Below are 13,260 nucleotides of genomic sequence, written 5' to 3'. Positions count from 1 at the left end.
GTTAACATGCTCTAATGTTACTTTTTCTAAACTAGTTTCATGAAAAATGGCTAGGTATGCATCTCAAATCCATATTTTTGCACTTAAGTTCAAAAACATGGATCTGAGATACATAACCATCCACTTTAGCCACATTTCATGAAATGAGGTATAAAAATGGCTTGCATTAATAAAAGCTTTGCAAAAGTGCTACTATTTCTGAACATCTGACATGTTTAATTGCATTCATAGGCTTGTTATTAAACCTAAACCTTAACAAGGAATGCAAATGTGTATATTGTAAATTAATTCCTCAACAAGATTATGAACACGTTATTCTATTACTTTAAATGTCTATTAACATACAATAAATAGTACAGTGTAGACCGTCAGCTATCACACATACCTTTAGCATATGTTGACTGTACAGCTGTGACATTTTGAAGAAAATGCATCACAAGAGTATCTTACACTGATTCATATGTTTCTTTAATATGCATGCCAGGCTAGCTTTGCTGTTTTTAATCTACTAAATAAGATTACTTCCATGTAAGCTTGGATAAATCCTAACTGCCATTTTTTTTTAATTTTGGACTTTTTAGCTGACCTTAACTATTTCTATTATTGCATATTCTATCCATTTGACAACTGTAAGGCCTCCAGCAAATAACAGTTCCATTAAGATGTCATTTTACTTGTTATAGAATAACATATCGTATCTTTTCAAAGCACTTGAGCATATCATACTAGACACTGATGCATTCCTATCTATGCCCCAACTTTTGATCTAATGTGCAGTTTGACATTTTGATAGTTACAAAGACCATTAAATCATTTTGCCTAAAAGCTTATTTCTTTCATCTAACATGACATTTTTAATTGCAGTTAAATGAATTAATGTCCACTCCCTCATGATAGTTGGATATTAAATACTGCTATGTAGTCAAAATTTGACATTTTATTAAGAGCTGATATGCTGTTTGAAATCGTGGTGTGTCACACACTGTAACTTTGATACGTCTTTTTTTATTTGCATCTGGCAACATTTGTGATTGAAAAAGAACCATTTTGATTAAAGAAATGCAACTCACAATTTCACACCTTCTTTAGAAAGAAATTGTCTTCTTTTACATAACTTGTTAAACTAGCACTTAGATCTATTTTGTGCTCAAACACCATAACATAAAACAAAATCTGTTGTATCAGAAGTGTGAGTTTTATTAACAAAATGTCAGTGGTCATATAAACAGATCTTTTATACCATAAAACAACCTTATAGTTGGCACTGAAAATGAAACTTCTTTTGTATATATTTACTGGGGTGTATACAATCCAGTTTAAGTTTCTGATGTGAATAACAATTATATAATATTGACATGATAAACTAATTTTGAGGAAATTATTTTTTAAAACTTTTTAATTAATTAAATTCTTCATTAATGACAAAATGAGAAGGTTGAGGGTTAGTGTTGATAACACAGGAGTAAGAGGTATTAACAACAATTATAAATAGTTTAGCCTGCCTATTTCATTACAGTTTACTGATGTACCCACCTTTTTCCAGGTTATCTCATCATCATGTCCAAATTGGGATGTGGTATGTCTATTATAGTCCCAGTGATAGAGGTGGGGGAGGATGAAAGGGGGTGGCCTGCTTGCTTCCCTTGGGAGGTGGGGAGGATAGTGGATGCTCAGTGTACATCCTCCTTTGGCACAATAAGCTAGGTTTTCAAAGGGAATGTAGAGCTAAAATTTGTGCCCCTTCTGTCACTCTGGCAGCCATCCCAGTCCCCCATTTACTTTGGTGTATCTACTGGTACTTACCACTCCTGGTTCAATGTCAAAATTTAAACTGGGCCAGCAAGGATCTTAAAGACATCCTGGAAGGGTCAGTGGTGTCCATTTCAAACTGAAGGTTTTCCTTTTATGATCTACTCTAATTCTTCCTCCCCCTTTTAGCAGTCCATATAATGGCAGCAAGGGATAGGCATGCATGGAAGATATGCAGCTTATCAGTTCACTCCCATGACTAAGCCAAGTCTCTACCCTTTCCACCCTTTGGACCAAGACTCCCAACAGCAATGTTCCTGGTCTCCAGCAGGGATCATCACAGGAAATACCCACAGGACCACCCTCCCTGGCTCCATACCTCCCTCCCAGCAATGGTAGTGCCCATCTCTCCCTGCCACTATGTCAGTTATGCAAGCTGCTAAATAAATCCTGGTTGGCCGGGCTATACTCAGGGGATTATCCCTCTATACCACCAGAGTGGTTGAATGCAGAGCTAATTTGAAAATCTTCAAACCAACCTGATGGCTCTCTGAATGATGACTCCTCCCTGTCAACATCTTTACCTGGTGATGATGAATCAATGGGCTGATTTCCACATGCAGTGGGGCAAATAACATCAAAAAGTATTGAAATAATGTAAACATTAAGAATGCAATAAATAAATAAATCTGATTCATTCATCTGTACATACATATGCACATAAACACAAATGGCCTCCTTGAAATTGATTACATGTATAGATCTGCAATCATAGGACTCCACACATATCTGCTGACCTCACAAGACCCAAATATAGTGAAAGTTTTGAAACATGAGAATAAATCTAAGATGACTTCTCTGCTTAATCTAGCAGAAGCATAACGGAGTCAAGCAGGAATGGAAATCAAACCAGAAGTTGATAAAAATCAGGCAGTGACTGAATGTGCCAAAAAAAAAAAAGAAAGAATATAAGGTGAAGGTATAAGGTAATGAGAGGGCAAGAATTCTGGAAAAAGCATAAATATAGTTGCAAGTATAGGAAAAGCCTCATGTTGATCAGAAACAAATGCAGGAATGGTTAAGGAGAGACAAATTTAAACCAAGAGATGAAAGTTTAATATTGATGGCCCAAGATTGTGGGTTACATGCATGCTGGTTTACAAAGTCCATTGAACATGTGGGAGAAACAGACAAATGCCGGCTTTGTAAAACCAAACTGGAAACAGTTGCACACCTCATTTCTGGTTGTCTAATGGCAGAAGGACTGTATACTGAAAAGCATAATAATGTGGCAAGACTGTGGATTGTTCAGATATTATGGTACTGAAATGGCTGAAAAACACTGGAAACGAGCCACAAAGCATCATAGAAAATGGTGAAGTTTACATCACATGGGGTCATCCATTACCAACAGTTCAAAAGATAAATGCTAGAAAACCAGATATAGTGGTCCATGAAAAGAAGACAAAAGTAGCATTGATCATTGAAATCATCACCCCCAGTGACTATAGTGTCTTGAGTACAGAGAGACACGAAGTCATAAAATATCAGGATCTGCAGGCAGAAATGAGAGCAATGTGGAAGAAAATACCAAGACAGTTCCAACAATAGTAGGAGCAATGCGTCTTATAAAAAAGAATCGACAATCATATTTATATGTGTTACCAATACATGTAACCCCGTACGAATTGCAGAAGGGGTCATTACTGGGCACATTGCGGGTGCTGCGAAGAGCACTTCTGGCTGACATCAAAGATTGAAGCAATACTAATTTCATGAACTTTAATTGTACTTTGACTTAGGAACGGGATGCATTTCTATCATGGTATTGGAAAGCCAAAAGATTTGAAGAAATTAAAAAAGGGAGAATGGATATACTGAAATATGAGATTAGGTAATGAGCCATATCATAAAATATAGTTTGTTAATCTTACAATACAATAAGTATCTTGTATAAAGTCAATTAGATTTACATATAGCTAATTTGTCTTTATTTTTTTATTTCCATTTTATGTTCATATTAATGAGATGCAACACTTTTTCATGGGAAGGGTAACTTTTTGACATTATTTTAGGAGTTTACTGAGGGTGTATTTTTGAACATGGTGCATTAATGTTTCGTTTTGGTTTTCAGGTAGTTTAATTTTATTTAGCTGAGTTATGTAGAAAAGAGTTTGTTTTGCTAGTAGGGATATTTTCTTACTGACTGATTGTGCTTCTAATTGTACTTTACTTTTTACTTCTACATAACTTAAGGTCTGGTTGATGTTGCATGGATGTAATTAAATGGGTAATTGTTTTAGGGTATTCAATACTGAATTTTTATTTAGTGTCTACAGTATTTTTTTCCTTTAACTCATATGGGTCTGAGGTAGGGAATTAATATTTCTGCCAGGTTAAGGAGCTGGCAATATGCACAAAATATGGATACATGTGCTGATGATGCACATGGAAAGTATGTAAAGAAAATATGTACATTCTGAAATGAGCAGGGTATCTATTTGGTGTATGTATATGTGTGTGAACATATGCACACACTGAGGTGGATTCTAACTCGCACCTTACACCTCTTTACTACAGGTAACATCTCTTACACATTCTTCTATTTTTTTTTTTCCTTTGGGACAAAATCTATTGCCTACTCGTTACCTCTCAAAACAACTGTAATTTAATTCTTGCTGACACAATGTATTATTACAATTATCACCATCTCTTACTGCAGTGTTACAGAATAATCTCTGCAACCATTTCTGTGACTCTAAAACTGAAGTTTGCACACATATATCTGCCACTATTGATTGTTGTAATGACTCTGTATATTGCAATACTAATGAAATCCTGGCTGTTATTTGTATGTTTATAATGTCCTCCTTCCTTGAATTTAAGTGAAATTTACACAAAACCTATCCTTCACTGTCAGTGGTATAGTGTAGTGAGATTGAAACTCTCTATACTGAAGACTGCAATACAAATGCAGCCCTGAGAACTGTATATACATTTGGATTTTACTTTACTCTTTTTTTTTTAGCAGAGATGTTTGCTATCTCTGTATACTGTGTGTATCTTATGTGTATATATATTTATGTCATTTGGAGCTTTTCTCCCTGCGCCTCCAATGAAAAGGAGGTTTATTGCCCAGTTGAACTATCCAGATAGTCAAGTAAAATAAATAAATACATAACTGACCTTACTTATGTCTCATAGGTAAACATGATCACTCTGGAACAAGAGAAGGAACAATGGATATGCAGATTAGTTGCAAGTGTTAGGGACTGCAGGAAAGCATATTATACAGGAAATAAAGATAACACACACATTCACACACACACAAACACACACACGTGCACGCACACACACAACTGAACACGAAGATGACAGCATGAACAAATATAAATCAGATTTTAGGTGTTTCCTATCTGGGAAGAGTCTTGCAGACTGACCATGTTGGGCATCATCTATGGTGCACATTAATCTCTAGAAAGGAACACATGGACTGCAGATTACATGCAGTGTTAGGGCTAGCAATTTAGCAACTTAAAAATGGTTCCTGGCATTTTGATCACTTCAACTAAGTTTGCCAAAAAGGAGCATCAATATTTGCAAGTGCTATGTGGGTGGAGTACCCAATCTGTACCAATCCTACTACTGATGGTGGGAAGAGTCTATGTGCCCTTGTTGTCCAGTGTGCTCCCTCTATATACTCCAGCAGCTCTGGGTCAAAAAAACTATTGGCTGGCTGTTTTTCCAGTTGCTCAGCCTGTGTTACCTGGGATAGCTCTGTTGGGCAGGACATAAAAACAAGTGACTTGCCAAAAAGTATATAATTATTGCTACACTTAATATACATTCACTGACAAGATGTAATTTTGAAGTGGATGACATGATGGTAAGGAAGAGACTGGATGTACTGTGTATCCATGTGGAAAGGTAGAAGCACAGTGCAGCATAGTCACTTATATTGGGATCCAAAGTCTACTGTAGCCTAGAAATAGTGTGGGTATTGTGAGACAGAATTTCCAGAAAACAGTGAAGGAAGTTAGCACAGTTAATGACAAATTCATGACAATAAGGCTCCAGTATAAAGACAGGGCAGTCTTCATAATATCAGGCTATGCCCCACAGCAAGACTGTGATAGTATGAAGAAGAAGATATCCAGGCAGACGTTTTTGGACCTCCTTGATAAAAAAAGGACAAAATCAGTTGGTCTTGATTACTGGGGATCATATTAAGTAAGAAATAAATTAAATAAGACTGGTCTGGGTCCACATGGCTGAGGCAGAAGGAATAAAGAAAGAGAGGCCATTCTAGACTTCTGTCTGGCAACATATTGGCACTGTGATCCAACCATAGATTGCAAAGCCATCACTAGTGAAACAGACAGCCCTCAGTATTAAACATTGCTGGCCATGGTAAGTTGCAACCAGTAGTCACAGAAAGGTCTAAAGTCAACAGTATCTGAGATGAAGACCTGGATGTTGACTGGTATGATGTTGGTCGAAACAGATATGTAACTATGGTACATAAGGAAGGTTAGTGGTGGAATGAGATGTTCAGGAAGTTATCAAAGGAAAGATGGAATCCACAGTGAAGTAGAAGACAGAAAAGACAGAGCTGGCTAAGAAGGAATACTGGTTAGCTAAGACAGGAGTCACAGTGATAAAGAGCAGAGATCAGAGAAACTCTACAAGATGCTGGAAACTAACTCAGCAGATAGCAAGAAAGAAGCTCTATAAGACTTCAAACCAAAAACAGAAACCTACAGAAGCTAGTCACCAGACAATATTCATCAGGAATCCCAGTAACAGTGCTTACTAGTTCAGAGAACATCAAGGCAGACAGAAGGAATACAGCATGAAACAAGTGAATGAAGAAAACCCCAAAGAAAATAAAGTGCAGTAATGAAATTAAATTGGGAAAGATGCAGGCTCAGAAGAAGTTGTAGCAGATATGAACTAGATGCTGGGTACATTATGAAAGAAGTGGCTCCAGAGGGTACTCATCATGGTATGGAGAGAGCAATCTATCTAAGACGGCTTGAGAATAAGCATTCAATGTCAATGCACAAGAATAAAGGGAATATTCACAACTGCTGGTAATTCAGAGATATGCCTTCACACTGATTGAAAATGCTGGAGAGGGTAAATGATAAAGCAATATGCAGAGCTGTAAAAACTAAGATGGGAGATGTGTAGCTTGTATCCAGAACAGAATGTTGTACAGCTGACCTGATGCCTGCAGTGAAACAGATACTGGTGCAAAAGTTGGCAATGAGTAAAGAGTCCAACTGGGCAATCCTAAACTTATACAAGCATATGACAAGATCCTAAGAAATCTAGTTGAGATAGTCCTACATTAATTTAAAATTCTTGGAAACATTGGTAGACTTAGTGCAGGCTATGTACAAGACTTAATGTTCACAAGAACGAATAGTGTTCAGACTCACAGAAGGGTGCCCATTGAGAGTGTGTCTATATCATCTTTCAGTTTTGAGCCCACTGCTGTTCATACTGATAAAGGACTACATCAGCAAACAGTTCAGACAGGACAGATCAACAAAGCCACTGTCTGCAGATGATGTGGTACTGCAATCAAATTCTGAACATGAAGTTCATTAATAGAGGATGGGAATGCACAACTGAGGGTGTATGGGAAGAACGGACAGTTGTCATGGCAGCAAATGGAGGAAATCAGAAGTTGAAAATTAAGACAGAAGGAAAAACAGTGTGGGAGATTAACATGTCCAAGTATGTGGGAGGTGTGGTTGAGTGGAAGAGAAGTCTGAATGAGGAGGTTAAAGTTAGAATTAGAGGTGCTGCTGACAATTGGTGCCAAATGTCGAGGGCAATGCATGACAGAAGAATGTCAAAGAAGCTTCAAAGCAAAGCGTGAAAACAATAGTAAGACAAATGTTTTTCCTTGGCACAGAAATCTGGCCTATGAATGCAAAGCAGCTGAAGAATCTTGAGGTGCTGGAGATGAAGTGGTAGAGATGGGTAATAGGATGCAAACCATGGGACAGATGAAGAAATTAGGGCATCAGAGCTGAAGCCAAACTAGCTCCAGCTGCAGAGATGCTCAAGCAGAGCAGAATACAGTAGTTCAGTTACATGCAGGAAAGCAGAAGATGATTTGGCAAAGCAGATTTGGGGAACACAGGAAGAAGGCAAAACGAGATGAAATCCACACAAAAGATGGATGGACTGTATGAAAGATGAACTACAAAAGACAGGCATCACTGTCAAAGAAGCTAGGAGAGTCCCTCTGAATAGAGAGAGGAGGCAACATGTGTTAAAATGCCCTGACCTCATGTAAACATGGTAAAAGATGGCTGATGATTTCCAGTTAACATGCATAATTGAATAAATATGTATTGCGTTTTTAACGAAAAGTTAACATAATTTATATACTTCTTGTCTCTCTTATACCTTGCTTGTTACATGTTCTGTGTTTTTACCTAGTTGTTGTACAGCTCATGGAAAATATGGGGAGTCATCAAGCTTGATTTTGAATTTGAAATAGTTTCTCCCTATTTTTATATCTTAAAATGCAACATTAAAATAGCTTTAGCTTAATCCTTTCAGACAAGATATAAGCTGGTCTTTACTGCCCACGGATATATTTTGACATTAATATAATGCAGTGAATGATAAAAATTTCTGTCTGCTATATATTTATTTTATTTAATTTGCAATCTTGTCTCTGCTTTCATTGATTTTTGATGCATTTCAGATATCTAACCAAGAGATGTGTAGAATGTAGGACAGGTAGCCTACAACAGAGAGGCATCACTATCAAAGAAGCTAGGAGAGTGTCTCCATTGCGAGAGATGGCAATATATGACAAAATACCCTGACCTCACATAAAACTGGTAAAATACAGTTATGTATGGTTTCTAGTTAACAAGTGTAATTAAATAAATGTATCTTATATTTTTAATAAAAGTTAACATAATTTACATGCTTCTTGTCTCTCTTATGGCTTACTTGTTACATGTTCTGTGTTTTTTAGCTATCAGTTTTATAGCACATTAGAAAACAAAGAATTCAATAAGCTTGATTTTCAGTTTGAAAGACTTCCTTCCAATTTTTGTAGTATAAAATGCAATATTAAAATGGCTTTTTCCTTGCCTTACAGACAATATATAAGCTGGTCTTTACTGCCCAAGGTAACAGTTTAACATTAATATATTGCAGTGAATGATTAAATTTATTTCTGCTGTTTAATATGTGTTTTATTTAATTTGCCATCTATTCAACAGACACTCCCTGATTTTATTTTTTTCTGCATTTTGGTTGCAATATTAATGTATATTTTTCAGTACATGCCTATTTTACATTGTAGGATTTCAACTTTTTGTGGTAAACTGAATTTTTTTTGTTACTTGATCCAGGAATCTTTTTGTAATATAGCTCAAATGGCACATATACCACTTCTCTTAGACTAACAACTTATTTTGCATCTATTTTAAATACTTCCCACAGGTATTGAAACTGCCACAATTACAATCATTCCTACTGTGATTCAAAGTGCTTAATACCTACTTGCCTAATGTACTCACATAATACTGGTAGTTACATAAAGTCACTCCTGTTAGTTACCTGCATATAATACTACTATATGACTATTACTGTGTTTTATTTAAAATGTCTTTTGTCTTTGTATATTTGTCTACTTGTTGCCATGTCAAGAATGAAAAGGGTTAGTGGACCAGGTCACCCACCTGGTTGTCACAAGAATAGATAAATAAATAAAATATCAATCAATCAATCAATAATTTAAAATCTAAAGTCTACATTTTTTGTCAGATTATGCATCTATTAAACAATTAAACATCAGAAAATCAGTTTTTTAGCTTCTTACCCTGGCTGATCATCTTGCTTGTTCCTTTGCCACTGCCAGAAAAGTTTCACATCCTGCTATGCATGAGACACATATATTACTCCACATGATGCCTTCCTTTTTGAGGAGATTAGTTTCTAGATAATCTTTGAGCTGGCAGTGGATAACAAGATCTAAGGAGCTCATGCCGTCATCCTACTGAGTGTTAAATCTTAAGCTTCACTTTCCTCTTCCTCTAGTACTTCACAAACCATGTGCAGTTCTTGAGTGCTCCTGTCCACCCACACTACTGGCAAGAATGTTGTGCTGGTGTTGTAAGAATAGTGCTTCTTGGTGGCCTCAAGATGGTCCTCTTGTGCTCTTACCCAAGTGGAGCAATAGGTGTGGCTTTCATCACTTCCTCCCTTCCTTTGGTAAATAAGCCATTAATAGTCTCTGCCTTGCATCCATTCTCATTGACTTCTTCCAGTATCAGAGTCAAACGCATATATTCTAGTACATCAGCAGTACAGTGTCCTTCAAAGTCACATAACTGCCTTTATCAGAGAATGTCTTTATAACTCTTACTTTATACACAATGCATTATCACACATTGCTTATTGATGAATATTTCCAATATTTTGTTTTAAAAGATTATGCTTTTAAAGTATGTTACATTTATTTATCACAAGCAAATTTATTCCTACACTTTTCCTTTTAGAATTTCAGATCCACAATGCAATTGCAGCTTTCTGTTTTTACTATGAATGGGAGTACTATCTCACAATTTGACTGTATTACATTGTAACTGGAAAATAAATTTAAAGCTTAAGAGTACTCCATTGTCATAATAATAGTTTGACACCTGCAATTAAAAGAAAAGGCTGGTGACAAAGTTAATGCCAGTGCACTACTAAACTCATAAGAAATATGTCTAAATATATTTATGAGCAGGGTAATAATAAAGAGTGACATCGTCTTACCTGAAATTTTAATTTTCTTCACAGTTTTGCTTGTGTTGTTTGTGACATGAACATTGACACTTATTGGCTCACCATGGTAATAGATCTATAGATAAATCAAATGGAAATTATTTTAAAAGACATACCATTGTATTTATGAAGCTGAGCTGATATTTCAGTGTCCTTAGATTTTTGTTTTGTTTCAGTTAAGACAAGAAACGTGAAGAGCTAGAGCACAATTATACATAAGTGTATGTGGCCTGTACTTCATGACTTACATGTTGCCTCTGGAGCAGTATGAGGTATACCAGTAAGTTCTGTGTTTGTACCCATCATATACATAATACAAGATTTAATAAAAGTCTAAAAATGCAAGACACCTAAAGCAAAAAAGTGTTTTAAAACATACATTTCCTCAGCTGGTAGAAATATGTTGAGTTCTGCAGAAATATACGCGTCTGTGTAAAAATTAAAGCTGTACAAAATATACAGCTACCACATTATTGGAAAATAACACAGTTTCAGAATCTTATCATGCAGAAGTATATTTATTCATCTGTTAATGTCATAAAACCACTAAGCACTAGCATCTCATTGTCAGCCTTGAGTGGTACAGGAACACTGTTTGGGTTCATAGCTTCATAGGTTCATAGGACAATACTAGGCTATTGGCCCAGAGCCCATTATAAGCCTAGCCAAGAATTCTGCCCATGTTCCCACAAAGTCAGCACTTGTTTCCCCTGTCATGCAGGGACACAGGTGGGATCCCAGGGGTATATTTTCTTTTTCCCATCCAGTCATTCAGGTTACTCTTAAAGAGGGTTAGTGAGGTACTATGCTTGACATGGAAAGGGAGTCTATTCTGCAGATGGGGGAGTCTTTAGGAGACAAATCTATCCCGCCAACAAGTTCTACTAATGTCAAAGACCAGGTTGTGGCTTTGTGTGCAGGTTGCGCAAGTGGAATTTGACTTACTTTTAATTGCAGCTACTCCATCAAGGCAGGGTAAGAGATGGCCTTGTATGCCAGACACAGGCCACCTCTGAGTAGTCTGCATGAGACTGAGTAGATGGACATGGCTTTTGAATAAACACACCAACAATGATTTATACCCATATAGTCGGATAAGGAATATTTATGGCTCTTTTATTAATGGGCGTGAATTTGTACCTAGGGGAAAATTTAACTGTAGCTCATATGGGGTGATTTATATAGTGGGGTGTGGATGCAATGATGTGAGATGGTAAATAGGCCAGACAAAAAGGGCAGTTAAACTTAGAATATTAGAACACCTGGGTGATATACAAAATAATAACAGGAAGAGTCCTGTGAGTGAACATTTTAACTCTGCACACTTGGGTTCTGAAAAATCTTTCTTTTTTAGTGTTTTACCTCAGCCAATGTTGTTCAGAGGGGGATTTTAAGAAAAAATAATTGATTTAGAAAGTAAAATGATTTTGAATTTTAGGACACTTTATCCTAAAGGCCTTAATCTTGAAGTTAGCTTAAGTTAAATAAATGTTAAAAAATTTCTTTGTGGGATAACAATGTCTTGTTCTGTTTGCTGTCTTTGGGTATGTATGTTCAGTGCACATTAGGATGCTATTTATTGGATGCATTATATTTAATTGTATAACATTTGAAAAAAAATATTTATTACACAGTGCACTTTAAGGAAATTAATTAATGTGCAACTGGGGGTTTCTCTGGGTATAAATTATGAGCCTGTTTGAAATTAATGTATCCTTTGAAGGTGAATGGCTGAAGTACCGGATGTTATAGCTAGAAAGTAAAGGATCCTTGATTGCTGAACATTCATTGGTGTGTTTATTTATTTTGTCAGTTTTCACAGTGTTTTTATCATGGACATGGCTTTTTGCCTATCTGTATAGGATAGGTTAGAGACCTTGGATTTTCCTGGTCAGAAACCTCTGTGGTCTCTTCAGCTGTTGCATGTGCTTGGTAAGGTACATATCAAAGGAGCATTGTACTCGATAATGAGTCTGATAAGGGAGGAGTACAGGGATGTTATGACCTCCTTGTTCCTGGATGAAATACCCTTACTTATGAGGTAGGCCATGTAGAAAGCCTTCCATATAATGGAGGCAATGTGGTGGACAAAAGTCAGGTTGCCATCAAGCTGGGTGCCCAAGTCCCTCGTGACTGATTGCATGCTTAGTATGTTGTTATTAATGAGATAATTAGTGCGGAAGTAATTTTCCCCAAAGGGATAATGATGCATTTCTTGGCATTCAGTTTGAGGTCATGCTTCTGGCACCAGTCATTACTTTGGTAAGGCCCTTTTGGAGGATGTTTCCACTAGGGGAATTTAAGACAGCACCCAGCTTGCAGTCATCTGCAAACTTGGTTAGCCACAGAACACTGGTTTTGGCTTGCAGCTCAGAAAAGTATATCCCAAACAATAGAGGTACACCACTCGTTACGGGTCTACTACTAGAGGTGACTTCTCCTATTTTGACTGAGTGGGTTCAGTGAGCCACTTAGCTACTCATCTGGTATGCCTAGCTGAGAGGGTTTATCTATTATGCCTAAATGGGGAATAGTGTCAAAGGCTTTGGCTAGGTCAAGGAAGGCAGTGTGCAGTGTCTTCCCCTTGTCCATGGCATTGGTGACTGTTTTGAAGAAGTCGACCAAGTTTAACAGGCATGATCTCCCTTTGACAAAACCAAAATGTGTGGGTCAAGTGCCTGGAGGTTTCCAATGTCCTTG

At 36.8% G+C, this 13,260-nt stretch overlaps 1 protein-coding gene across 1 annotated transcript in view; it reads right to left on the bottom strand.

Annotated features, from left to right (window-relative positions):
* The window catches only part of LOC122802299 (beta-arrestin-1), a 915,058-nt gene that overhangs the window by 181,570 nt on the left and 720,228 nt on the right, over positions 1-13,260 (bottom strand). The window contains exon 10 of the mRNA XM_044071946.1: positions 10,552-10,636. Within this exon, the coding sequence (XP_043927881.1) occupies positions 10,552-10,636 (85 nt within the window). The remainder of the gene's footprint in view (positions 1-10,551; positions 10,637-13,260) is intronic.

Source organism: Protopterus annectens, chromosome 5.part0 (assembly GCF_019279795.1).
Source record: "Protopterus annectens isolate FY-2018-M chromosome 5.part0, PAN1.0, whole genome shotgun sequence".
In the NCBI taxonomy this organism is placed as follows: Eukaryota; Metazoa; Chordata; order Ceratodontiformes; family Protopteridae; genus Protopterus; species Protopterus annectens.
The sequence above is the reverse complement of the archived record's forward strand: the minus strand, read 5'-3'. Positions and strand labels throughout refer to the sequence as shown.